At 56.6% G+C, this 26,987-nt stretch overlaps 3 protein-coding genes across 6 annotated transcripts; 1 reads left to right on the top strand and 2 right to left on the bottom strand.

The window, feature by feature from the left end:
• Positions 1–1,275: 1,275 nt before the first annotated feature.
• Positions 1,276–11,800, bottom strand: SPSB3 (splA/ryanodine receptor domain and SOCS box containing 3). Of its 3 annotated transcripts, none has more exons than XM_054080538.1 (7): positions 11,685–11,800; positions 8,556–8,704; positions 6,474–6,651; positions 5,553–5,740; positions 3,616–3,718; positions 3,023–3,148; positions 1,276–2,730 (listed from the first exon to the last, which is right to left on the bottom strand). In XM_054080538.1, exons 1-7 carry the CDS (start codon positions 11,731–11,733, stop codon positions 2,387–2,389), a joined length of 1,137 nt encoding a protein of 378 aa, XP_053936513.1. In that variant the 5' UTR covers positions 11,734–11,800; the 3' UTR covers positions 1,276–2,386. The 3 variants fall into 3 exon arrangements, with proteins under 3 accessions (XP_053936513.1, XP_053936515.1, XP_053936514.1); XM_054080540.1 differs by lacking the exon at positions 11,685–11,800 and adding an exon at positions 9,057–9,169; XM_054080539.1 differs by lacking the exon at positions 11,685–11,800 and adding an exon at positions 10,900–10,971 and having other exon boundaries at positions 1,277–2,730.
• NUBP2 (NUBP iron-sulfur cluster assembly factor 2, cytosolic) lies at positions 11,270–17,395 on the top strand. Of its 2 annotated transcripts, none has more exons than XM_054080549.1 (7): positions 11,270–11,329; positions 12,599–12,717; positions 14,123–14,321; positions 14,705–14,859; positions 15,042–15,152; positions 15,868–15,937; positions 16,482–17,395. In XM_054080549.1, the coding sequence occupies exons 1-7, from the start codon at positions 11,299–11,301 to the stop codon at positions 16,625–16,627; spliced, it is 831 nt and encodes a 276-aa protein (XP_053936524.1). In that variant the 5' UTR covers positions 11,270–11,298; the 3' UTR covers positions 16,628–17,395. The 2 variants fall into 2 exon arrangements, with proteins under 2 accessions (XP_053936524.1, XP_053936523.1); XM_054080548.1 differs by lacking the exon at positions 11,270–11,329 and adding an exon at positions 12,368–12,506.
• A 583-nt stretch (positions 17,396–17,978) lies between these two features.
• Positions 17,979–22,230, bottom strand: IGFALS (insulin like growth factor binding protein acid labile subunit). Its single transcript, XM_009571042.2, has 3 exons — positions 22,069–22,230; positions 21,143–21,435; positions 17,979–20,573 (listed from the first exon to the last, which is right to left on the bottom strand). Exons 2-3 carry the CDS (start codon positions 21,156–21,158, stop codon positions 18,760–18,762), a joined length of 1,830 nt encoding a protein of 609 aa, XP_009569337.1. The 5' UTR covers positions 21,159–21,435; positions 22,069–22,230; the 3' UTR covers positions 17,979–18,759.
• Between the last annotated feature and the right edge of the window lie 4,757 nt (positions 22,231–26,987).

Genomic DNA, 26,987 nt, shown 5'->3' with positions numbered 1-26,987 from the left:
GTTCCCTCACTGGAGCTGCTGAAGAAAGCCCCCACCTGCTGTGTTGGTTTAGTCATTGCCTTTAAGGGAATGACTAAAGGCAGAAGAGTTTCGCTCTGTCCATGGATTCCAAATCCCCCTGTCCCTGTTCTGAAATCACAGCTTGCCTCCACCCCCGTAGCTGTCACTGTGCACACCAGCCACAGCCACAAGCCATTTCTACAGAGTCACGGAACTGTTTGGTCTGAAAGAGACCTCAAAGCCCATCCAGTCCCACCCCCTGCCATGGGCAGGGACACCTCCCACTGGATCAGGGGCTCCAAGCCCCATCCAACCTGGCCTTGAACACTTCCAGGAATGGGGCAGCCACCACTGCTCTGGGCAACCTGGGCCAGGGCCTCCCCACCCTCAAAGCAAAACATTTCTTCCTAAGGTCTCATCTCAATCTCCCCTCTTCCAGCTGAAAACCACTCCTCCCCAGCCTATCCCTGCACACCCTGATCAAGAGCCCCTCTCCAGCTTTCCTTGAGCCCCTTTCAGTACTGGAAGGAAATGGTGAGTCAGGGTAGGATTCTCTTTTCCCCAAGCAAACATTCAGGATTTTTCACTCAGAAATAGCTGCAGCCAGGGAGCCCCTGGCTTGCAGGTTTGGTGTTGCTAACTGGGGTCTTCCCCAGCGACGCAGAAACCCCTGAGCTTCCTCGTGTGAGCCACAGCTCGCTGGCTCACAGCAACACCAAAAGGTGCTGCAAAGTGGGAGGGCATCCTCAGAACAAATCTTCTTCTGCCTCCATCTGCCAACACTTAAATCAGTTCCTGGGGAGGAGCCTTCCAGCAAGGCTGTTTTTCCCTGGCCACAGCACTGATCCAGATGGATTGACAGAGCCTGCCCTGCTTCAGTGAGCTTCTATTCAAATCTTGTCACCAGGGAAGCAAGAGCCATAGAATCACAGAATTGTTCAGGCTGGAAAAGACCTTTAAGACCATCAAGTTCAAACCTTAATGTAACACTGCCAACTCCACTACTAAACTGTATCCCTCAGCACCACACCGCAGGTCTTTTTAAATCTGTCTGTCTTCACTTAAAGATTTGTGACACAGGAAGGACAGGCAGAGTCACGGGGCTCAGCAGGGAGTAAATGCATGTGGAGCAAAAAGCTTTACTGGAACCTTTGCAAGTCTGCAGTAGGAGCAGGGAAAAGGCAGCTGCTGGAGCTGTGTGTTCCCAGTGACCATGCTGTGAGGAAACCCATGGAGAAGACAGGTCAAAGCCATTTCCCATTTGACATATTTATTTCAGCCCTCTCCCACTTCCCAATACCCTTCGCACTTGGCTGATGGCACCATCTCAGAACCAAATCATCAGCAACTGCGCTGCTCACTGGAGGAGAGCTCAGAGACCAGAGAAAAGCTGCAAGAGCAGGAGCCAAAGGGCTGAGCGCAGGCCCTGTGGAGAGCAGGGACTGGAATGGCACTGGCATCATCCTGCAGGAGGTAGAGCCCACCTGGTTTTCCTGCTGCCCTGCCACAAGCACATGGTGCAGTGGCATCAAGTCTGGCTCTACTGAAGATCCATCCCAGCCTGACTGCTGCTCCAAAGGGAAGCACAAGAACCCTCCCCAGGGCAAAGGCAAAAGGATCTCCACTGCCTTTCCCTCCTTAAAATTGGACACACCAGTGTTGCATCCAAAACATCCCTCCAGGCCAGCAGCTGGGCCAGCATGACTGGTTTTGACAAGCACCTGCAGGTTCCTGGGCTGCAAGAGGGATGAACGACAGGTTCCGCTTCTGTTATTGCAGTTCACTGCGGTCTTTGATAGAGGTGAAGGAGCAGAAGATGACATGCAAAGCAAGGGGGCTCAAGAGAGATCACCACCAGCTCCACTCATGGGAGGAACTGCTCTTTCACACCAGTGACATGGAGGCATCTCCAGGAGCCACAGCCCCTCATGCTGCTGTTCAATCGTGCCCCATGGCATGAGGAACTCATCACAAATGCCAAACACGCACATAACAGCCAGGAGGAGGGAACTGGTCTGGGATTTTGACTTTTGAGGAGCTGAGGAGGCCACCTTAAATGTTGTCCCTGCTGGCAGTCTGCAGAGACGAGGATCATTCAGGAAGGGGCGATGGCTTGACAGCAAGTCAGGAGATATAGCTCAGGGGCTTGGCTGCAGTGTCCCTGTCTCACAGAGCTGGGACCTCTTGGAGTCAACAGGTCTCTTCCATGCATGTGATTGATGTTTAGGCTAACCGTTCCCAACAGGGTAAGAGAAACCTTCACAAACAAGTAGGAATGGAAGTTCCCATGAAGGAAGAGGTGCATCAGGCCTGGTCGACCATTGCAGATGGTAGAACAACCTCCCCCCACCCCCGACTCCCTCACAGCAGTTCGTCTGCAGAGATGTTATGTCCTCCTGCACCTCTTCCTTCGGCAGGCCTCTGCCTCTGAGCCACAGGAGCTGTCCGAGTCGCTTCCCGAGGAGGAGGAGGAAGGCTTCGATGTGGTATAGTTCATGCTCAAGACCCACCCCAGTTTGTTGTGTAGCACCTGCTTGAGTCCCGGTGGCAATGGCAGCACCTCCAGCGTGTCCACGTAGTCAGGCAGAAGCTGGCGCAAGCGGAAACAGCAGAGGTACTGGAGGGATGTGCAGCTGGCGCAGGAGCGGATCACCTTCATGCTGCTCTTGGCCGCCGTTGAGCACACCATGGGGTAAAACTTCTTGTTCTGCAGCTTCGTAGCTGCAACCCCTGCCAGGAGAGCATGGAGAGGGTTCACATTAGTTTTGTCGAGGTGATCAAACTCCTCCCAGCTCCCCTGAACCTATTGACTACAGAGCTGTTGGAAAATGCTTGGGAAACAGCCTTTTGAAGTCCCAATCTATGAGACTACAAGTGTAAACTTCCTCCTACTCACTTCACATCTCGGTCTTCTGCTTTGCCAGCATTTTCTCCGGCAGCCCTGCTGCAGCCCGGCTCCGACCTCAGTCCAAGCTGCTGCACTGCCCCAGCCCATTCCCGCTGCAGCTGCCCTCGCCCTCACCAATGCACTTGCGGTTTTTGAAGAACGTGAGTGTCCCATGCCATGTGTCCAAATGCACTCCGATGATGGAGCCTTGGCCGAACCTCGAGGAGAAGTTTGTTTTCTCTCCCTTGTGATGCAGCAGGCCTTAAAAGAGGAACACAAGCAGAATTCAGAGGAAAGCCAGCGCTCCAGGAATTCATCCCAGCTCCTGCACTCCAATTTCCCACTGGTACAGCCTCACTCAGTGCCTAAAAATTTCCTCCGCTGCCTGATTCCTCCCCACCCACCCCAGGGCAGGCGAGGAAAAGTGGATCCTTGAGGCTCGGCACAAGCAGCACACTGAAACCCCCAATCTGTGATGGGCAGCCGGCGTTCCAGGCACCCCAGACATTCACGTATCAGATTCAAGGGGTCTGCTAAATGCCAGCAAGATCTTTCAGAGCTGCAAGTCGCAGGCAGTTGCTCCAGTGTTCATAACGAAGAGACTTGCAGGCCTGGCAGCCTTTTTGCCCTCCTTTCAGATCATTAAATTCCAACCCCTTAGGACAACAATCCTGCCTGCTGCTGCCCTTCCAGCCATCCCGCCCATGCCACAGCCCTGCCTGCATTACCTGTGTAGGAGAGGCCCCAGCTGTCCTCGTCCTTGCCTAGCAGGCTGCAGAACGTGTGGCGGTACTTGTCCAGATTCACATCTGATGTCCCGATTCCCACCATCTGGGAGGCAAGGCCAGGAAGAACATCATGAATGTCTTTTCAAGCAACAGAACATAACTGAGGCTCCACCTCTGTCTGTCCCTGCCTTTTGCTGGCCCAATCTCAAACACCCAGAGGTTCTGGAGAAGCCAAATCAGAGGTTTCAGGATAGAGATGAAGGCTCCTAGCTCCAGTTTCCTTTCCTAAGGGAGGAGGCCCAGCTGAACAGTTGGAGAAGCTTGCTGTCCCATTCATTGAAGTGCTTTGAATAGGAAGGGACCTCAAAGCCCATCCTGTTCCACCCCCTGCCATGGGCAGAGACACCTCCCACTGGATCAGGGTGATCAAAGCCCCATCTACCCTGGCCTTGAACACCTCCAGGGATGGGGCAGCCACCACTGCTCTGGGCAACCTGGGCCAGGGCCTCTCCACCCTGACAGCCGCACATTTCCACCTAAGATCTCATCTCAATCTCCCCTCTTGCAGCTGAAAACTGTTCTCCCTCATCCTATTGCTACAGGGCCTGCTAATAAGGCCATTGTTTCTGTAAGCCCCCATTAGGCACCAGATGGCTGCTGTATGGTCTCCCTGGAGCCTACTCTTTTCCAGGCTAAACCCCAACTCTCTCAGCCTTTCCTCATAACAGACGTGCTCCATCCCTCTGATCACTTTTATGGCCTCCTCTGGACTCACTCCAACAGCTCTATGTCCTTCCTGTGCTGAGGGCTCCAGAATTGGATGCAGGGCTCCAGGTAAGGCCCCACTGGCGCAGAGCAGAGGGGCAGAATCCCCTCCCTTACGGTGCCAACCACCTGCTTTGAATGGAGCCCAGGACACAGTCGGCTTTCTGGGTTGCGAGTGCACGTTGCTGGCTCCTGCCCTGCTTTTTACCCAACAGCACCCCAAGTCCTTTTCAGCAGTGCTGCTCTCCATACCTTCATCCCCCAGCTTGTAGGGATGCTGGAGGCCACCCTGGCCCAGGTGCAGCACCTTGCATCAGCCTTGTTGAACTCATGAAGCTCACATGGCCCCACTCCTCCAGCTCATCCAGGTCCCTCTGGATGGCATCCATCCCTCAGGCATGTCACCCACACCACTCAGTTTGGCGTCACTAGCAAACTTGCTGTGGGTGCCCTCAACCCCACTGTCTCTGTCCCCAACAACACTGGTGCCAATGCAGGCCTCTGAGGAACACCACTTGTCACTGGCCTCCCCTTGAACACGCAGCCACTGACTGTAACTCTGAGCATGATCATCTAGCCAATTCCTTATCCACTGAGTAATCCACCCATCAAATCCACGTCTCGCCACTGAAGAGATAATGATGGCATGCAGGGCAGCGTTGGATGCTTTGCACAAGTCCAGGTAGACGAGGTCAGTTGCTCTTCCCTTATCCACCAACGCTATAGCCCCTTTGTATCAGGCCACCAAATTTGTCAGGCACGATTTGCCCTTAGTGAAGCCATGTTGGCTGTCACCATTCACCTCCTTATTTTCCATACACTTCGGCAGAGTTTTCAGGCAGATCTGCTCCCCGATCTTGCCAGACACAGGTGAGACTGACTGGCCTGTAGATCCCCGGCTCTTCCTTTTTGCCCTTTTTACAAATGGGAGTTATATTTCCCTTCTTCCAGCCAGTGGAATTCTGCCATGACTTCTCAAATACAATGGATAGGGGCTTAGCAACTTCATTCACCAGCTTTCTCAGGCCACACAGATGCAGCTCATCAGGTCCCATGGACTTGTGCACATTTGGTTTCCTTAGATGACCTCAAACCTGATCCTTTATTACCCCAGTCCCTTCCCAAATAACACTGGACACTCCTGTGTGCCCCAGCAACTCTGCCCCACGTACCATGTCAGTGCCATAGACCGGGGAGGTCATCTTGATCTCCCAGAAGTGCTGCCCCTCCGCCAGCTCTTTGTTTCCCCGGACGGCAGCGGTGCCACAGCTGTATTCCATGTGGAAGTTCACCTTGCGGTTGTCACAGGACAGCAGGGTGGCTGTCGACTTATTCAGGTCATCCCACACCCAGTCAAAATCTAGTTCGGGAAGCACAGAGGGGACATAGATGGGCAAAGGCCCTCAGGGAGCCATCCCCAAGCCAAAGCGCAGACGGACAGTTGGGCTAAAGCCCTGACCAGGGGTTTATTAATTTATATATTACCATTTCGGAGGGCATCCTCAGCTGTGCACATTGGGGAGTTGAGTTTGAGGCCCGAGTTATTCTGCAGTGTCCCACCAAGAATGGTTCAGCACTTTGAACCTGAAGCTGTCAGCATTTCCCCTCTTCCCATTTTGGCCAACACAAGCCTCTACAGACCCAGGCAGAGCCTCCTTTCTTTGCACACTTCTCGCAGGCTCCAGGGGTAGCTCCCCTACACCACAGACCAGACCCACACCTCTGCCTACCCCTCCTCTCTGCCCTGAGCCCGTCCTGCAGGGCAGCTGGGCGCTCTGCCAGCCTCCCTAGGGATCAGCAGCAAGATGGATGTAACCCCAAGGGCCGATTTCACTTATGGCTTAAGCTGGATTCAAGAGCGGGTCCCCAGAGGTGAACACTGATACGTTAACAAGTTCAGCACTCTGGCCTTGAAACATCACAGGACGCATATGCTTGTGATCTTCCTACCTGGCCTTCAGATGTAAACAAAGGAGCTGGGACAGAGATATGAGCCCCGTGGAAAGCAAAGGAACTGCACAAGAGCGCAGTCTTGCCGCCAGGACCGCGACCGCCTTGCAGCCCACAGCACGATGGCAGAGCCCCTTCCTTACACTCATCCTCCTCGCCGCACTGGCAGTCCTTGACGTGGTGGAAGGCATGCAGGCTGGAGCAGTAGAGCGCTTCACTCTGGTTCTCACAGTTGCAGTAGGACTCTCCGGTCACAGGGATGGCACTTGGGATGGAGGGCGAGAGGGAGGAGAACTCCGGCTCTGAATCCGAGTCACTGTGCTGCCGGGGAGAGCAAAGGAATGATCACTACTGAACTAGGCTTGGGAAGCTGGGCTGGCTGAGATCGGTGAGGTCTGGAGCAACGCAGAGCTGTGTGGGCAGGTCCCTGGGCTTGTGACAATGCTGGTGGCAGCGCGGTGGCATCGTGCCCAGCCACAAAGAAGGCAAGGGGCTGTGCCAGTCGCATTACCCTGCTTTGGGACCCCACCGGCATCAGCTTGAGCTGCAGAGACCTCTCAGCACAGGGCATTGTATGACGTGGGTGTGATCTCTGTGCCTTCCAGGAATGAGGAGCTGTCACAGCAGGCAAGCAGCGCAACAGCCCAGTCTTTAACACATGTATTTTCAATCACTAGTGCTGAAGCTATGGTTTTCGATGGGCAGGTTACAGCCAGCAGGAGATCCCAGCCAAGACATCACTCGACCAGAGCGCACTGCTGAAAACCCCTGCTCCAGAGAGCCTGGGAGCTGGTGGAGGAGAGGGAGGCAAACGAGATGAGAAGGAAAAGGCACCAGGCAGGGGTAGAACAAAGGGAAACCAGTTCAGCTGCACGGCTGCAACTCCTCACGCCAGCGCTGCAGGCAGGCCCACAGGGAACCTACAGAAGCATTAAAGCGCTTTTGTTTACTTTCATGCAGAAACACAAGAACTTGATTTACTCTTCCCCAGCACCGAGAGATCAAAGTGTCCCTGCCCTGGACACTGCAAGAGTCAAAGCCCTGTCTCACTCCCTGTGTTACGGGAGGCTCGGAGTTGCCTAACAGTCTCTTGCCACCGACTATAGCCTTTCCCGTTACTGCAGAAACATAATGCTCCTCTGAGTGCAGAAAAATGGCTCATTTTCCAGAAGCCCAGTGCCTGGGTTTGGACACCATGCTCTGCCAGTGGCCTCATGAGGCTTTAGCCAAACTCTGAAGCTCTAGGAGCATAGAATCACAGAATGGTTTGGATTGGAAGGGACCTTAAAGGCCATCCAGTCCCACCCCCCGCCATGGGCAGGGACACCTCCCACTGGATCAGGCTGTCCAAAGCCCCATCCAACCTGGCCCTGAACACCTCCAGGGATGGGGCAGCCACCACTGCTCTGGGCAATCTGGGCCAGGGCCTCCCCACCCTCACAGCAAAACAATCTCCCCTCTTCCAGCTGAAAACCCTTCCCCCTCATCCTATCCCTGCACTCCCTGATAAAGAGTCCCTGCACCCCTCATAAGGAGCAGTTCCTTGTGTGCCCACCACTGCACAGGGAGCTGAACTCACATAGTCAAGAGCCAAGGAAAAGGAAGAAGGATGGCAAAGGTGAATCTACATCCCTCCTTGCACCCTTCTACTGACTGCTGTGTTCCCATCTCCCAGCACACCTGCAGGCCCATGCCAGGTTCAGATGTGACGTGCAGTTACAAAACGGGAAACACGATAGAATTTTGTTCTGAAGATACCTGAGCCTGTAACTTCCCGGATCAAAATAGTCCCATGCCCTCCATTACTACCGACCAGGTGCACAAAGACAAAGTCAGCACAGCCACACAGCGAGCCAGACTGGAGAACTGATCCAGTGCAAACTCGTCTTCAAATCACTACTTAAAGAAGAATACTTACAAAATATTGTATGTACTTGTTATACAATGTGCGAAGCAATTAGCTTCACATCAATCAGGCCCCTGGCTGAGCTAATGACAGAGCTGTGGTGCAGAACTGGGAGCAGACGATGGGCAGCTTGGCCTTCCCCATCTCAGGAAGATCCATGTTGGAGCTTGGAGGAGATTCTCTATATTTTATCAAGTCTTTTCCGATTTTGGCCAGTTCTGCCTGCTCGGTTACACAGACCTCAAGTAAGCGCTCGCTGTCAGGGGAGAGGAAAGTTTTCCCTTGTGTCACTTTGCAGCCACCCGAGTGCCAGCCTTACCTGCCCATCGGAGTCGTAGCCCCAGCCGCGCAGGCCAGTGGCCAAGGTGACCGCCCGGCTCTCCGTCTCACGCTGCACCCCACTCAAGACAAAATGCCAGGCCCTGCTGCTCCGTGTACGTCGCGCCATGCTGTTCTGAGAGAGGTAAGCTGTGGGGGCAACAGAGAGGAGGTTACACACAGCCATTGTGTCCCGCCTCCAGCCACCACTCACTGGGATCTGCCCTCCCTCGAGCCACCACAGAACCCCCAAGAACACATCAGCACAGGCACCATCCATGGATAAATTGAGGCAAAACAAATTCTTCTTGCATTGCTGCAAACTTCAACCTCTTTCCCCACGTCAGGTCACCTTCTCCCCAAGCACAGGTGCTAAACTGGCCCTGAAAACACTCCCAAGACTTCACAGCCCCCTCCACAGTGCACGGATCCTGCATCTGCTGGCCTGGGGAGCATCAGGACCATCAGCCACAGAGGCACGGCCTTCCTGACACCTGCTCACCTTCTGGTGGCCGAGCTCTGCCTGCAGGGCAAGCAGTTTGTTCACCTCTGAGCAGCTGCCACTGAGAGAAGACTTTGCTCAGAGTTTGGGGAGAGACCCCTTTCTTGCTCGCTGAAGGGAAACCGGCCTTTTCATGGACCTGTCCCAACCTGCCTCAAGGGCAACAGGCAGCAGTGAAGCTACCCATGTCCCAGCTCAAGGAGGGATGTCATTTAGAGATAGACAGCCCTGCGTCCAACCTGACAGCTCTCAGCCACCACATCGGCGCTTTGCACTGGATGTGATGAGAGAACCTTGAAGTCCAATCTCATTCCCCCTGAATTTTATCTTTGCAGAAAACAACTCCCTGTGAGGTGACGTCTGCAGGGCTGTAATCTCTGGTCTGTTCCTTGAACCCGCTCCCTCTGCTCAGCCTCTCCAGCCACCCCCCCACTGCAGCTGCCGTTCTGCGCATCCACAGCTGCTCCCTGGAGCGCATGCGAATCCTGCAAATGTGTGGGATCAGCTCTGTACTCCTTCCCCTCTCCTGTCCCTAAGCGCCTAACACCTCCTGGAGAAGTCAAACAAGGCCAAGCCGCAACTGGCTGTGCAGGTTCCTAAGGGTGCTATGAGGAACCCTGGGCACCGCACCCTCACCTGTACCACACCAGAAAGGCCCCTAAATTCACTCTGGAGCCCCCTTCTCCAGTTGGGAGTGCCCACACAGTGGCACAGCGGCTGCCACCTGGGGCCCAGATGCTTTAGCCCAGATGTGACACCAAGGGCAGCCCAGGGAGAGGCCACAGGGCTCCCTGTCACTGGGACATCGCTCCTCCAGGCACCTAGCAGCACAGACCGTGGGGAGAAGGGGGGCCAGTGGCCCCTGGCCTGGTCTCAGAGGCAGATGGTCCCGCTGACAGGCAGGCACGCACAGCAGCTGAAGCATGACCAGAGCAGGCCAGGCACGGCTGCACCTGGGTCCTGACCCCCAGCCCCTAAGCCTCAGCCCCTCCGGGTTCCGGGCCCCAGATCCCAGACTTGGTCTTGGACACCTGGTCCCCATGCCTCAGTTACCAGTCCCAGGTCCTCACGCATCAGACCCTTCAGGTTTTGGGCCCCCTAGGTCCCCAGGCCTCAGTTCCCAGTGCAGTCCTGCACCACCAAGGCCTGCTTCCCTGGCCTTGGCTCCTCCTGGACCTCAGAACCCCTAATCCCCACGCCTCAAATCCCAGCTCAGCCCTCGGATCCCAACTCCCCAAGCCTCGGTCTCTCTGGGTCCCCAGTCCTTGGCCCCTCCGGGTTCCTGACCAGGCCTTAGAGCCTTTAGCCTCCCCAGAACCCCAAGCCTCAGCTCCCAGTAGAGGCCTGAGCCACCAGGACTCGGTCCCCTGGCCTTGGCCCCTTCAGGTCCCCCAAGCCTCAGGCCCCCCAATCTCTCGGCCTCGAGTCTCAGCCCAGGCCTCAGCTCCCAGGTCCTGCCTCCCTGGGCCTCAGTCCCTCCAGCTCCCCAGTCCTTGGCCCCTCCAGGTCTTTGACCGGGCCTCGGCTCCCAGTACAGGCCTGGACCATCAAGTTCCCCGGGCCTCTGAGCCCCCAGTCCTCGGCTCCTCTAGGTCCCTGACCAGACCTTAGCCCCCTCGACCCCACAGATCCCCCAAACCTCAGGCCCCAGCACACGCCTGAGCCACCAGGCCCCGGTCCCCAAGCCTCGGCCCTCCAGCTGGCCGGGTCGCTGCCCGGGCCTCACAGCCCAGGCCCGGGTCCTGGTCTAAGCCCCAGGTCAAAGTTCCCTCCTAGTCCAGGTCTAAGTCCCCAGGCCCTCACGCCTCGGGTCCCCAAGCCCGCCCATCCCCGTTCCACCTACCCCCAGCCCCGCCGCCGTGCTCTGACCCACTTTCCCCTCCCGGGACATAAACAATCCCCGTCGGCACCACCCCCCCGGCTCTCATTGGCTGCATCCTGGCCGCGCGCCTCGCCACTAGCTAAAAGCCCCGTCACTCATGGCCAAGAGGGCGGGGACTGCGCAGGACCAATCACCGTTGGCTGAACAGCGCGTCAATCATTGTGGAGCCGAGACATTGGGCGGGGCGGAGAGGGAAAGCATCGAGCTCATTGGCTGGCGGAAGGAAGCTGGAGAGTTGTGATTGGCTACGAGGACTGAGGGGGCGGGACATCCTCTGAGGAGGCGCCTTGTCATTGGAGGAGACGGAGCCGGCCAGTCCGGGGGGCGGGGTTTCAGCGCGCCGGAAGGCGGAAGTGGGGTATGCTGGGAGGCATGGAGGAGACGGCGGGCGGTGAGCGTGGGACCGGCACTGGGGCCGGGACCGTCCTCCTCTGCTATCGGGAGGTCCCTGGAGGGGATTGGCCAGGGCTTCCGGGGAGGGGGGCGCTCCGTGGAGCCCGGCTACCGGGACCGGTGCTTGGGCCCTCCTGGGCCTGGCTCCCGCTGCGACTAGCACCGAGGCCTGGTGCAGGGCTGCTGGGGACAGCGGCTGGGCCCCGTCCCGGGAGCGCCTCGCTGCGGGCCCTTGGTCCCCTCCATCTCCGTCCCCTGCTTATCTTCCCCCACCTCTCCTTCCCCCGCTTTTTCTTCTCCGTTTCTCTTCTCCCTCCCTCCCCCCGCCCGTTACCGGGGCCAAGCGCTGTTACCGTCCGTGGAAGTGCGGATGAGCTCTGCCATGGTGCACGCGGCCTCCATCCCGCCGGTGCCAGCCCTGGAGCGGTGCAGATCCTGTCTGGGCCTGGTGTCGTCTGTCAGTAGCTGGTGGGGCCCTGCCCGGGGAACCGGCCCCGTGTTCTCACCTTCAGCTCCGGGCCCGAAGTAGAGGCCTGAGTGGCACTGACAACACTGGAGTGAGGCGTGGGATGGCTGGGAGGTGGCTGGCGTGGCACGAAGGACGGAAACGCCGAGGGGCTGACCTCACTGGAGAGAGCTCAGGCTGGCGCAGGCACAGCGTGAGGAAGCCCTGCTGGTGTTTATTGCTTTGCCCAATTGCCACTTAGGTCATCAGGACAAAGGACATAATTTACTCCCCACAGAGTATTCACTGCTACTGCTCCTGTTGTCCCTTTCCTGATGGCAAAGGGCTCTGGCACATCCACCCCTCTTTTCTCCTGCCCCTCACGCTGGAACCAGATGCCTTGGAGCTGTGGCAGCCGCTCTTACCCTCAGCAGAGACCTTGTCTCTGTGCTATCCTTTCCTTTCCCTCCTCCTCACACTAGAACCAGTCTTGGAGTGGTGGCAGCCACCGTCACCCTCAGTAGAGACCTTGTGTCTGTGCTGACCTCTCCTTTCCCTCCCTTTCACACTGCAACCAGATGTGTTGGAGTGATGGCAGCTGCCTTCACCCTCAGAAAACCCCTTGTTTCCACACTGACCTCTCCTTTCTGTCCCACTCACACTGGAACCAGACGTTGGAGAGGCAGTGACCATCTTCACCCGCACAGCGCCCCTGTCTCTGTGCTGACAGGTCAGGCACTGCCAGCTTGCATCAAGAGAGACTCTGAGGCCTCATTCCTGTTATTGTGAGAGACTTTGAGCCCTCATTGTTGTTCCCACCAGAGAGAAGCAACCTGGCTGGAGTGCAGCACATTCTACTGGTGCTCTCCGGGAAGGGTGGCGTGGGGAAGAGCACCATCTCCACAGAGCTGGCTCTGTCACTGCGGCAGTCTGGGAAGAAGGTGAGTGAGGATCTGGGCGTGCTGAGCTCTAGTATTTCCTTTCCCAGCTGGGCTGGGTTTTGTTCATCCCATTACATGGACATCTCCTGTGCAAAAGTGCTGCTTGAGGTTGCGGCTGGAGTGTTACTCTTTTCTGAGCTTGCCTGACTCAGCTGTAATTGCTGTTCACTTCCCCGTCATCCAAGAGAAGGCATCTGACATTGTCTGTTGGATTTGAAACCAAGGAACTGAGTAAGGGCTTTAGTTTGTGGGCTACCACAGGCTCCCTTTGTGGAGTAAAGGGAGTGAGCTGAAGGACAGCGTTATGATGGGGACAAAGGAAAATGGTCTGGATCCCCCAAGAATTTTTTAAAGGCTGAATTCTCTGAGGAATTTGCTCTCTGTGGAGCCAATGCCCCTTTGATCTGGCATAACGATTGCAGAATCACAGAATCACCAGGTTGGAAAGGACCCACTGGATCATCGAGTCCAACCATTCCTAACACTCCCTAAACCATGTCCCTCAGCACTTCATCCACCCGTTCCTTAAACACCTCCAGGGAAGGCGACTCGACCCCCTCCCTGGGCAGCTGTTCCAGTGCCCAATGACTCTTTCTGTGAAGAATTTTTTTCTGATATCCAACCTGAACCTCCCCTGACGGAGCTTCTGGCCATTCCCTCTTGTCCTGTCCCCTGTCACTTGGGAGAAGAGGCCAGCTCCCTCCTCTCCACAACCTCCTTTCAGGTAGTTGTAGAGAGTAATAAGGTCTCCCCTCAGCCTCCTCCTCTCCAAGCTAAACAACCCCAGCTCTCTCAGCTGCTCCTCGTAAGACTTGTTCTCCAGCCCCCTCACCAGCTTTGTTGCTCTTCTCTGGACACACTCCAGAGCCTCAACATCTTTCTTTTGGTAAGGGGTCCAGAACTGAACACAGTATTCGAGGTGCGGTCTCACCAAAGATCATAGAAATGGTTTGGGTTGGAAGGGACCTCAAACCCATCCAGTCCCACCCCCTACCGTGGGCAGAGACACTTCCCACTGGATCAGGGGCTCCAAATCCCATCCAACCTGGGGCTGAACACCTCCAGGGATGGGGCAGCCACCACTTCTCTGGGCAACCTGGTCCAGGGCCTCCCCACCCTCATAGGAAATCATTCCTCTCTAAGATCTGATCTCCCCTCTTTCAGCCTAAAACTGTTCCCACTTGTCCTATTCCCATACTCCCTGATCCAAAGCCTGGAAATACCCAGGAGGTTCTCTCTGCAGGGAAAGAGGCTGTGCGGGCAGCCAGACTTTAAGGCAGTTCTTGGAAACTCTGTGGAAACAGCCACAGTTTGGGTGCTGCCTCCCCCACCGAGGGCAGGAGCGCTCTTGGGGGGCTGCTGTGGGCTCAGCCCTGTCTGAAGGGCTCTGCGTGCTTGCTTGCAGGTGGGGATCCTGGACGTGGACCTGTGTGGCCCCAGCATTCCTCGCATGTTCAGGGTGCAGAACAGTGACGTGCACCAGTGCGACAGCGGCTGGGTCCCCGTGTTTGTGGACCAAGACAAGAGCATCTCCCTCATGTCCATCGGCTTTCTGCTGGAGAAGCCAGATGATGCTGTAGTATGGAGAGGACCCAAGAAGAATGGTATGGTTGGGTTTGGCTGTTGGTAGCTACCTTCCTGGGTGAAGTACCTTCTGTGAAGCTTCCTGGAGGTGGTGGTTGCTCCTACTGGGAGTAAACATTTCTGGGCAGGTTGTTCCTTGGAACAGGAGAAGGCTCGTGGGTGCAGCAGCAGGTTTCCTGCTGGGGATAGGCTTTTCTGGGCAGGTCCTTCCTTGGATTAGGACAAGGATTCTGGGTGCAGGAGTGGGTTCAGATCACTCAGCTGGGCAAAGTGCAGCAGTGTTGTGCTGATAGAGAGCCCTGCCATGTCCCCAGGGTCCCCAGCCCTGCCCCACCAGGCCCATGGCTCCCAGGGCACCTGCTGAAACCTGGCAGGGCTTTTTCTACTCCTTTTGTTTTTGTAGCTTTGATCAAACAATTTGTTGGTGACGTGGCCTGGGGCGATCTGGACTTCCTCATCGTGGACACACCACCAGGCACATCAGACGAGCACATCTCCACCGTGGAGGCCTTGCGGCCCTACAAGCCTCTTGGAGCCATCCTGGTCACAACGCCTCAGGTAGGGCAGCTGAACTGGAGTTCCCAGATAGGCTTTCCCTCAGGGCATGGCTTGGGTGGGAATCTGCACCCCAGGTGGGCATTTGCACAGGCTTCTCCATTGCTGCCTGTTCTTAAAATGCATGTTTGCTCCAGACCCGTGATCCAGATGGACACCCCTGATCCCGCCGCTTTCTCCAATAGGCGGTGTCTGTGGGAGACGTGAGGCGAGAGCTGACATTCTGTAAGAAGACGGGCTTACAAGTTCTTGGCATAGTGGAGAACATGAGTGGCTTTGTCTGCCCGCACTGCTCGGTGAGTTTGGGACAACTGGGCTGTTGCGGGGTCTTGTTCATCATGGAGTGTGATAGGATCACAGAATTGTTAAGGCTAGAAAAGGCCTCTAAGCTCCTCCAGTCCAATCATCAGCCTGTGCCTAATAAACCATGTCCCAAGTGCCATGGCCATGCGGATTTTAAACCCCTCCAGGAATGATGACTCCACCACTGTCCTGGGCAGCCTCTATCAGTGCCGGAGAACTCTCTTGGTGAAGGAATATTTCCTAATATCCAATCTAAACCTCCCCTGATGTGACTTGAGGCCCTTTCCTCTTGTCCCACTGTTTGTTCCTTGGGAGAAGAGCCCAGCAGCCACCTCACCACAACCTCCTTTCCAGGAGCTGCAGACAGCGATGAGGTCTCCCCTCAGCCTCCTCCAGGCTAAACAGTTCCAGGGCCCTCAGCCATTCCTGATAAGACTTACAAGGATGCAGTGTCTTGGGTGGAAAATCAGCAAATGCCACAGGAGTGATGCTGTGAGCGGGGAAGACCCAGAAGCTGCTGTGTGTCAGCTTTGGAAGAAGCCACTGGCTCTGCTTCCCTAAGAAGACAAGGGGCAGGGCAGGCGTGAAGGCAGCGCCCTGAGGCTGGGAGGTGGTGGGGAGTGGCTCTACTCACGTGCAGGCAGCGCCTGCCCTGTCACACAGGGCTCTGGTATTTGTGACTCACTGCTTTTGCTCTTCCTCCTCCAGGAATGCACAAACATCTTTTCCAAAGGAGGAGGTGAGGAACTGGCCAAGCACGCTGGGGTCCCCTTCCTAGGTGAGCAGCCTCTCAAGCAGAGCTTTCTGTGGTCAGAAGTGATATCTCTGTGGGAGAGTTTGAGCAGAGGAGGAAGGTTTGGGGTCCCTATGGGCCCTTGCCCGCTCAGAGGCGAGGTGTGGTTCTTGCTTTGTTTTTCTGCCATCCGAACTGCTCACAGTGGCCTTCTGTCACTGCTAGGGCAGAGATGGGGATGCTCAGCAGCCTGCTCTGGGTGGTGACATTGTGGTGACAGAGCAAGAAAGACTGAAGCTCCATAGAGCCATCCCAAAGTGCCCTGGAGGCTCCTTGAGGCCGAGGGCTCAACCCTGCCCTCCAGACCCTGGTAGGAGCATGGTGGGAGTGTCTTTCATATGAAGCTCTGGGATGGGGGCCATGGACTAACGGAGCGGTTGTGAGAAGTAGCTCCTGGAGAGCTCAGTGAAGGTAGTGGTTGCTCTTTTTCCTACTACTTCTCCTGGAGAGGACTCTGGTGGGGTATTTCTTTAATCTTTTGCTTTACAGTAAGCAAGCAGTCTCTTTCCCTGTTCCTCCTGTCCCACAGGCTGTGTTCCCCTGGACCCTCAACTCAGCCAGAGCTTGGAGGAAGGCAGAGACTTCATCCAAGAGTTTCCCAAGAGCTCTGCCTTCCCTGCCTTGGCTCACATCACCCAGCAGATCTTGGATAGTACCTCACAGCGGAGCTCCTGAGGAGGTTACGGAGCTGGACTCTTGCTGGTTGAGCCCCTGGCCTGGCAGCCCCACCAGCCGCCTGTGCTGGCGGCGAAGGGGGAAGCTGTTATGTTATAAAACTGTCTCACTGTAGGGATGACACGGAGTGGGGGGCCCAGCATTGGTGCCACTCAAGGCAATTCAAAAAGGGAAGCGCTGCTCCATCCCCCTGGATCCCAAGAGACCCAGCCTATTCCTTGCCTTCTCAACGTGGTGGTGCTCTGCCCAGATGGTACAGTCATTCCTAGCCCCGTGCACACGTCTTCCTCCACAGCGGGTTCCTGAAGAGCTCTGTCTTGTGCCCACGGCCTCTCGTACTCTGCTGTGCTTCTGGCCATCACCTGATACACCTGCAGTGGCAAACGCCATCGACTGTTCTCGCCTCGCTGAACCCAAACTGATCATCTGAATCGTGGCTCCGGGTGCTGCTGCCTTCTCCCACCCCTTTCCTTCTGTGACAAATTGTACGGTGCTTGGCTCAGTGGCTGGGAAGTTCATGCTGGATGCTTTGATGTGGACCCGAGCAAAGCTGCCCTGTTCTGACATCTCAAATCGCTGGTTCCTGATGGGGTGATGAGCGCATGGAATGATCATCGGGTGAGAAAATGTCTTTAGGAGAGCTACCACTTGTGTGAGGTCTGCACCCCACTGGGCTGCAAACAAGGCCTTTTTGGTCTGCTGAAGGGTTTCATGACTCAGGAATGTTTCTAAAAGTTCCAGACAGTAAATTCTTTTCTTAAAATCCAAGTGTGTGGCTTATGTTCTTCCATGTTGTTCCTTGCTGGAAATTTCAGCTGCATTCAGCTAAATCTTTCCTTCTTCCACACCAGTTTCAGGATCCAGTGTGCTCCCCACACCCTGGCCACACACAGAGCTCCTCCATATCCTTATTTCTGAGTGTCCTGTTCCCTTGCACCTCCTTCCATGCCCCAGAGCTGCTGCTCTGGCGGGACCTGCCGTCTTCTTGCAGGCTGGAGTTAAGCTGGTGGTATTATCTTATCTCATCTTCTTATCATCATCTTATCTCCTGGAGGGAGATTCTGGGCCCCTCCTGCCTGGGTGCCCTTTCCACTCTCCACACTCACCCTCGTGGTGCTGTTATGGGGAGGCAGGGGGAAATCTCTGCTTTCTGCCAACCAAAGTGAGTCACAGCCTGCAGCCACTGCTTGGAGGGGAGCAGGACTTGCAGGACTCACACCTGACCAGGTTTCCCCACATGCAGCTTTGCTGGAAAGTTTTATCTGACCTTTGGTCACTTATCTGGGATTTGGTGAGTTGGGCAGCGGGGCTGGAGTCTGCCCAGGCTCTTGGCTCCTCTGGGACAGCTGGGCACCTCTCGCTCCCTCCCTGGGCACGTGGCACCCACCCGGGGCTTGCAAACTCCTCCAGCGCCGTGGGGAGCCCACACTCTTCGTTCTGCATCTGCAAGCTCCGAGGGGCTCCGATAAGAAACCCTGGGTGCAGCACGTGCTTCGGAAAAAACATACTTACAAGATGGGTTGCGATAGCTCCAAAGGTTTATTTGTCTGCTACGATTTATCAGGTAAGTGACGTGTGTGTGGCTTTTTGCACCCTGCCTACACCTGCTGGTGCAAGGAGTGGTTGAAGCAACTCATCTGCCCCTTCCCTAAACCTCCTGGGGAGCTCAGGGGGCTTTGGGGATTTCTTAGCTGCTCCATGGCGGGAAGATGATTTGCTTTGTGTCAGTGATGAGTCCTGGTCCCTCGCCATGGGGAGGGCTCTGGGATAGGGGTGCAGCTTACATAGAATAGTTTGGGTTGGAAGGGACCTCAAAGCCCGTCCAGTTCCACCCTCTGCCACTGGCAGGGCCACCTCCCACTGGATCAGGTTGCTCAAAGCCCCATCCTGGAGATGCTCTGCTGACTATTTAAATATTAAAGGACTGCAGTATTGCAGTTTGAAGCCTGAGGAGCTCATCACCCAGGCATGGCTCTTCCTGCTGTGGCAGCTGGAGGCCGTGGCAAAGCTGAGCTAACCCGGGGTGGCCATGGAGCTGGAGCTCCCGCTGCTGCCCTGGGGAGCCTGGGATGGGGCCAGGCAAGGATCCATAGCTGGGAAGTAACATGTCCTCTGGGAAGGGCCAGCACACCTCAGCAGTGAGCAAAGCTGTCCTCAGTGGTGTCACGCAGGTCCAGGCCTGCCACAGCTGGGGGGTGGAGGCAGGTGAGGTTGTTGTAGGTGTAGACGGGGATATGGACATCGTCCCCCTCGGCCACGGACTGCACAAAGCGCGGGACCACCACGGGGTGCTGCAAGGAGAAGTCCCGCAAGCCCTTCAGGGAGCAGTTGCAGTGCCAGTTGTTGCCCCCCAGCCACAGCTGCTCCAGGGAAAAGGAAGCACACAGGAATCCCACTGAGAAGGTCTCCAGTGAGTTGTTCCTCAGGCTGAGGTACCGCAGGTTGGCCAGGGGGGAGATGACAGTGTTATCCAGTGTCTCCAGCTGGTTGTGAGACAGGTCAAGCCAGAAGAGTCTCTGGAGCGGGCTGAAGGTGTCCTGGGAGATCTCCAGGAGCTGGTTGGAGGAGAGGAAGAGGTATTCCAGGTTTCTGAGACCCACAAAGAGATGGGGTGAGAGGTGGCTCAGCCTGTTGTGCTTCAGGTCGAGCTCCAGGAGCTCGTGCAGTTCGCTGAAGCTCTGGTCTTCGATGACAGAGATGACATTGTGCTGCAAGAAGAGCCGCCGCAGGCTGGAGAGGCTGGAGAAGGTGTTTACCCGGATCCTGCTGAGGCAGCTGTGATCCAGGTGGAGGCTGTGCAGCTTGGTGACTCCCTTGAAGACATAGTCAGGGAGGACCTTGATGCAGTTTGCAGACAAGTGCATCACTGCCACGTTGTGCAGCCCCAGGAATGCCCCAACCTTAACATCTTGTAGCTGGTTGTTGTTGAGGCTGAGGACCTCCAGCTGGCCCAGCCCATCAAAGGTCCTTTCCGCCAGGCTCTGGATCCTGTTGTGCCCCAACTGCAGCTCCTCCAGGAACTGGAGGTCTTTAAAAGTCCTAGGTCTCAGGCTACTGATGGAGTTGGTGGACAAGCGTAGGACATGCAGGCTCAGGAGGCCCAGAAACGTGTCCTCAAATAGTGAGGCAAGCCGGTTATGGGATAGATCCAGCCACCGGAGGGACTTCATGCCTATGAAGGCGCGGGGCGCAATGGCAGTGATCTGGTTGTGGTTCAGGTACAGCTTCTGTAGCTTCTGCAGCTTGACAAAGATGTTGATCTTGATGCCCTTGAGTGCATTCCCGCTCAGGTCCAGCTCCTTCAGCTCGGTGAGGCTGCAGAAGAGCTGGTGCTGCAGGTAGGGGAGCTTGTTCCCGGCCAGGATCAGCTCCCTCAAGTTGGGCAAGTCATGGAAGACCTTGTCGGGCAGGACCACAAGCGAGTTCCAGCCCAGATTCAGATACCAGAGGTTGGAGAGCCCAGCAAACAGCCCTTCCTCCACCTTGCTGAAGTAGTTGTTGTTGAGGCTGAGGGAAACGAGGTTCTGGGTGTGCAGGAAGGTGTGGGGAGCCAAGTGTTTGAGGCGGTTGCGTTCAAGATGGAGGTGATAGAGGTTCCTCAGCCCGTGGAAGGCGTGCTGCTCCACAGCGGCCAGCTGGCTGCTCTGCAGGTCCAGAAAGTCCAGGGCTGAGAGATTCCTGAAGGCAGCAGCCGGCAGCAGGGTGAAGTTATTGCCGTCCAGCCAAAGGGCTTTGGCGTTGGAGGCGATGTTCTCGGGCAGGTGTGTCAGGTTGCGGGCGCTGCAGAAGACGTTAAGCTCCTCGCTGTAGTCGTCCAAGCTGCAGGCGCAAGGGCTGGGGCAGCGAGGGGGGTCCGTGTCCCCCTGCTCCTTCAGGCTGTCCCCCCCGGGTGGCTGGGAGGCAGTGACCAGCAGCAGGGCCAGGGCGAGCAGGAGGGTGATGCCTGCTGTGGGGCACAAAGGGGAGGTGAGACCATCAGCGTGGGGTCAGAGCTGCCCTAGGGAACCCCCCAGGACCCTCCCCACGTGCCGGTGCCGCTGGGGGGTTGGTGGAGGGGCCAGTCCAGTCCCAGCCCATTGCATACACCGGGGAGGTGCAGGAGGCTGGAACTCCCCTTGGGAGAGGGTGTAGGATCATCCCCAGCTCCTGCTGCAGCTTAGACCCCTCAGGTGCATGGAATCCCAAAATTCCTCCCTTTATATTCCCTCCTTCTTGGGAAAGGCCAGCAGCAACACCTTCCGAACCCCAAACCCCCTCTTCCCCACCCACCCCCAGTTCATTTGCTCTTCTGGAATTTGCTCTTCTTAATTTGCTCCCAGGAACCAAGGGGTCTCAGTGCCTCTACCAAGCCCCTTTCCAGGTTTGTGGGTGCCTCCAAGCACCCTAGGAACTCCCCAAATGTCTCATCAGCCATGGAAGGGGAAGAAAAGCTAAGAGTGACCCAAGTGCGAAGCCCCAGGAGAGCTTTAACCGTCTCCCCTGAACCCTCCTGCCCTGCAGGGTCCCCTGCCTTACCTTTGCCTGCGCTCATGGTGGCGGGCAGGGCAGTGCTCCCTCTCCGGCCCCTGCGCAGGGATGGAGCAACCACCTTGACGCCCGGCCAGCCGCCCGCCCGGCCAGGCTTAACCCCACCGCTGCTGGGACGGGCCACGGACTCAGCCCCCTCGCCAGCGGGAGCAGGGCGAGCATCACCCGGGGTGGCTCCTCGCTTCTCCTCCTTGGGTTGTCACTGCCTTTATGGCATCATGGGGAGCTGGGATGAAAGGAGACGTCCAGACAGACAGGCTAGGGTGGGGAGTGTGGTCCTGCTGGAGATGTGGGATGCAGGGGAGATCCAGATTAGATATTAGGAAGAATAGATGAGATCTTGGGAAGAAATGTTTTGCTGAGAGGGTGGGGAGGCCCTGGCCCAGGTTGCCCAGAGCAGTGGTGGCTGCCCCATCCCTGGAGGGGTTCAAGGCCAGGTTGGATGGGGCTTGGAGCCCCTGATCCAGTGGGAGGTGTCCCTGCCCATGGCAGGGGGTGGAACTGAATGGGCTTTGGGGTTCCTCTCCAACCCAAACCATTCCATGATTCTCCTGGAAGGTCCTGGGCAGCAGCACTGACCCTTCCCTGGGAGCCTCCCCTGCTCTCCCTGGGGTGAACCCTGGCATTGGGACCTGAGAAGGACACTGGGACTTGCAGCATCCAAATCGCACAGGAGGTGGGGGTATGGGATTACCCTTACGGGAAGATGAGCTGCAACGCCTGTCATGTGAGTGGGAAAGGAGCTGGGAAATGGAAAAAGCTCTTCTCTGTGCGACACTAGAAGCCTCGAGGCTGAATGCACAGACCCCTCCAGTGAGTAGATCTGCCTTGAGAGCGGCCGTGGTGGTGGTAGCATGGCTGGGCTTGGTGTTTCTGCACGACAGGGGAAGCAGAGAGCAAAGCTCGGGTCTCACCAGCAAGGCACTGGCTGTGTGGGTCCCATGGCTCCCGGCCCCTCCGCCAGCCTCGTTGCGGTGGGATGGTGGTAGATGATGCTCTGGGGCTGGCAGATCAGACTGCTTGGTAGGTCATCCAAACCCCTCTGTGGAGGTGCTGACCTCATCCTGTGTCCCAGGTCATTTCCCCGCTGGTGTCCAACACGGCTTCTGCAGAATCTTTACCCAGTTTCCAGGAAAAGAAACATAAATAAATAAAAAGCCACTTCTGCCCCAGTGAGAGAAGACCCAGGGGCCAGAATCTGCCAGGTGGAAAGCCATAGTTGACCCACCCTGACATCCTGATAGCCTGGTTCCTCCTTGAAGATGCTCCAGGGTGGGGCTGGCACCATTCACATCCGCAGCTCCAGGACTGGAGCACTGTACCAGTGCTTGAAGGTCTTTCCAGTCCCAATTCCCCCCTTTGCTGGTCTCCTAAGGTGGAGATGGAGCAGGGATCCTCTCTCCCATCAACCCCACACCATGGGCATCCCCACTGTGCTCCCACCTCACCCATCCCCATAGGAACCTGGCATCTCCTCCAGCTTCACAGGGCAAAGCTCAGCTCTTCACCGCTTAACTCGGGTGGTTTTAAGCAACCTTCTCCCCGGCCAAAGCACAACCGTGCACACAGGAGGAGGCACCATGGCGAGACAGCCCGGCTCCAGCCTTGCAACCCCACTTTCCCACAAGAACTGTTTTCTCCCTGGCTTTTTGGCCCCGAGCGGTGCTCTCCTCCCCCTCTATTTTTAATCCTCTCTTCTGGGAAATTATAGATCAGGAGGGAGAAAGGAGAGATGGAGAGACACGCACCCACTAATAGGCGCTAAGCACATATTGACACACGGTATAATCAATCTGGAAGCTCAAAAGAGCTGAACCAGCAGGGGCCAGCCAGCCAAAACCCACAAAACCTCACTGGGAGGTTTAAATGAGCCCTACCTGTGGCAGGGAGTGGGTTCATCCCTGCCTCCGACAGCTAAGTGAGTTGCAAAGGGAAAATAAAGAGGGGAAATAAGCAAATCTCAGAATCGTTGAGGTCAGAAAAGCCCTCAAAGCTCATCCGCTCCAAACATCAGCCCAGCCCCACTGTGCCTGATAAATCCTATGCCCAAGTGCCCCAGTTACACGGTTTATGAAGCTCTCCAGGGATGGAGACTCCCCCACTGCCCTGGGCAGCCTCTGCCAGGGCTTCACCACTCTCTCAGTGAAGGAATGTTTCCTGGTATTCAGTCTAAACCTCCCCTGGCACAACTTGAGGCCATTTCCTCTCATCCCATCCCTTGTCACTTGGGAGCAGAGCCCAGCACCCACCTCATTCCAACCTCCTTTCCTGGAGCTGCAGAGAGAGATGAGGTCTCCCCTCAGCCTCCTCTTCTCCAGGCTGAACAGCCCCAAGGCCCTCAGCCGCTCCCACAACCCCTGTTCTCCAGACCCTTCCCCAGCTCCGTTCCCTTCTCCAGACACGCTCTAGCCCCTCAAGGTCTTTCTTGCACTGAGGGGCCCAAAACTGACCCAGGATTCGAGGTGCAGCCTCCCCAGCGCCGAGTGCAGGGGACGATCCCTGCCCTGCTCCTGCTGGCCACCCCATGGCTGATCCCAGCCAGGATGCTGGTGGCCTTCTCGCCCACCTGGGCCACTGCTGGCTCATCTTCAGCAGCCATCCTTCCCAACGTGGCTGCTCTGCAGGGAGCAGCTAGACCCATCTCTGCCTTTAAACCTCCTTGAAGGCATTCCTTCCAGACGTGTCCTGTGGCAGAGGATGCTCAGACCCCATGGCACTGCTGGTCCCTCCAGCATCGCATCATCATGAGCTCATCCTGAGCACTGGCACGTTGTGCCTTCCAGGGCTACTGTGGTGCCTTAACCACCATGGTTTCCACGTTTCTGGTTCCTACCATGGATGTCCTCCCACCACGGCGTTGGCCAGGGTGAACCTCAAATCCCCCCATCATTTCAGCTCTGGTAGCTAATCTCCCCACCTGGGACCAAAGTCTGAGCCACCCCACCTGGTTGCCATGGAGAAGGCTGTAATGGTATTAGGAAAAGCAGCAAAATCATGGAGAAAAAGTGCTTTTAAACATATTTCAACTCTCAGGAATGGTTACCTTCCCCAGCAGCCTTCATGTGCCTGCAGGTCCCCCCTCTGGGAGCTCCCCACATCCCATCATGTAGGTGAACTCCTCCAGCAGTCCCCGGCTCCTGTCCTGAGCTGGGGAGGGATTTGCTGGTGGCCCTGCCAGGGCTGCTGGAGGTTGGTGGGACATGGGGAGCTCCTTGGTCTGTCCTTTGTCCCAGGGTGAGCAGCCCAGGGCCAGCTCTGGGTACCAGCAGGGACAGCACCAGCCTGGTCTGAGCTCGAGGATGCAACGCTGCTGGTGCTGCCACAGCTGAGTTAGGAAGTATTTTTAGCAAACCTTGCCAAATGCTGTCTCTGTCTGGAGGTGAACATCTCACATCATGAGGGCAACCTGCTTCTCATCCTGAACCAAAAATGTGTAAGGTCTGATGCTGCTGCTGGAAAGACCTGGGATGGGTGACAGCATCCAACTGGGGCGGCCCCACCTTGAGCACTGGGGGCAGCTCTGGAGCTGCAGGATAAGGATGCAAAGGTGCTGGAGAGTGTCCAGAGGAGGGCACAGAGTCACTGGGTCTGCTCAGCCTGGAGAAAAGGAAACTGAGGGGAGACCTCATTGTGCTCTGCAGCTTCCTCACATGGGAGGAGGAGGAGCAGGTGCTGAGCTCTTCTCTTTGGTGACCAAGGACAGGACCCGAGGGAATGGCCGGAAGATGCCAGGGGAGGGTTAGGTTGGACATTAGGAGCAGGTTCTTCCCCCAGAGGGTGGTGAAGCCCTGGAACAGCTCCCAGGGAAGCAGTCACAGCGCCAAGCCTGACAATATTCCAGCACTGTTTGGCCAAGGCCCTCAGCCCCACGGGGTGAATGTTGGGGTGTCCCGTGCAGGGACAGGAGTTGGACTTGACAATCCTTGTGGGTCCCTTCCAACTCAGGACTTTCTGAGTCTCTGATTCCATGATTCCAGAGCTTGTGCCACTTTCCTGGGGACACCTGCAGGGACCAAGCTGCCTCCTGGTGGAGATGGGCTTTGCTCAGTGCTTTCCAGCTGCCAACCTTAATAGTCACCCTGGCCCCCAACTACTGCGCTGTGTCATTCTTCACTCTGCCCAGAGCAGTGGTGGCTGCCCCATCCCTGGAGGGGTTCCAGGCCAGGTTGGATGGAGCTTGGAGCCCCTGATCCAGTGGGAGGTGTTCCTGCCCATGGGAACTGGATTGGCCTTTAAGGACCCTCTGACCTAAACCATTCGATGATTTTATGATTCTATGAAAAGTCCTGTGTCACTGGAGATGGGGACCTGGGAGTGGTGGCAAAAGGCTTTGGCAGCTGCGGGCACAGTTCTCCATCAGCATATCCAAGTGTTGGCTCATGCTCTGCTGCAGCTTCTGTTGGGAAAAGCAACTGATGTTCCGGCAGCCTTGGGATGCTAATTACTGCGCTGGTGTGCCATGCGGCCACATGAAACTGCAGCACCACCACCAGTCCAGCTGGGCTGGTTGGACTGGGAAGGCAAGGATGTCCCCAAGCTGTGACTCAGGGATGCCAGGGCCAGGAATGAAGGCACAGGAGGGCAGTTTTCCAAAACCCTGAACAGGGTTTTCCAAAAGTTGGAGTTGGAGAGGCATGGGGACAGGGAAAGACAGGAGAGCCTGGCCCAGCGACAGAGGGACCAGCCTGGTCCTTGGTCACCCTGGACGGATGGGGTGGGAGCATGGCAGAGGTTGCGTGGCCACGATCGCCCACGCTGCCAGGCTCTCCCTGCCCTCCCCACCCCAGCCCTCCTTCTCAGCCCTGTGGGGAAGCTCTTGGAGACGCTGGGGGAGTGACAAATGCGACATGAACCGGCAACGAGAGGCTGCAGCCCAGCAACTCCATTGCCTCCTGAACTGCATCCCAAGCAGCGACTTCGAGGAGGTGTTTCTCCCTCTTGATTCTTTTCAGATCACCCTGAAGCACAAATTCAGCTCAAGGGGCTTGACACAAGGCAGGCCTGGACCTGCCAGAGGGGGACCAGAGGGGATCACAGAAACAGTCAGGGGGCTGGAAGAGCCTCTCCTGTGGGAAAGGTCAGGAGAGCCAGGGAAGCTCAGCCTGGAGAAGACCTTCTTGCAGCCCATCGATGTAGAAGAGGCTTGTAAGAATGATGAAGAGAGGCTTTTCACAAGGACAAGCAGCAGCAGGACATCATTACTGGCTGGAAGGTCACAGTCAGAGTTGTGGTCAACAGCTCCATGTCCAAATAGAAACCTGTGATGAGTGGCATTCCACAGGGGTTGGTCTTGGGACTGGTGTTGTTTAACATCTTTGTCACAGACGTGGACAGTGACATTGAGGGCACCCTCAGCAAGTTTGCTGATGACTCCAAGCTGAGCGGTATGGTCAACACACTGGAGGGAAAGGATGGCATCCAGAGGGACCTGGACAGGCTGGAGAGGTGGGGCTGTAGGACCAGCAGGGAGACGGAGGGGATTATGTCCCTCTGCTCCTCTTACTGAGACCTCACCTGGAGCCCTGTGTCCAGTTCTGGAGTCCTCAGCACAGGAAGGACATGAAGCTGTTGGAGTGAGTCCAGAGGAGGCCACAGAGATGATCCAAGGGCTGGAGCACCTCCTGTGCGAGACCAGGCTGAGAGAGTTGGGGTTGTTCAGCCCGGAGAAGAGAAGGCTGCGGGGAGACCTTAGAGCAGCTTCCAGTCCTGAAAGGGGCTCCAGGAAAGCTGGGGAGGGGCTCTTGATCAGGGACGGCAGGGACAGGATGAGGGGGATGGTTTTCAGCTGCAAGAGGGGAGATTGAGATGAGATCTTAGGGAGAAATGTTTTGCT

The sequence above is a fragment of the Cuculus canorus genome, chromosome 15 (genome assembly GCF_017976375.1).
Source record: "Cuculus canorus isolate bCucCan1 chromosome 15, bCucCan1.pri, whole genome shotgun sequence".
NCBI lineage: Eukaryota > Metazoa > Chordata > Aves > Cuculiformes > Cuculidae > Cuculus > Cuculus canorus.
The sequence above is the reverse complement of the archived record's forward strand: the minus strand, read 5'-3'. Positions and strand labels throughout refer to the sequence as shown.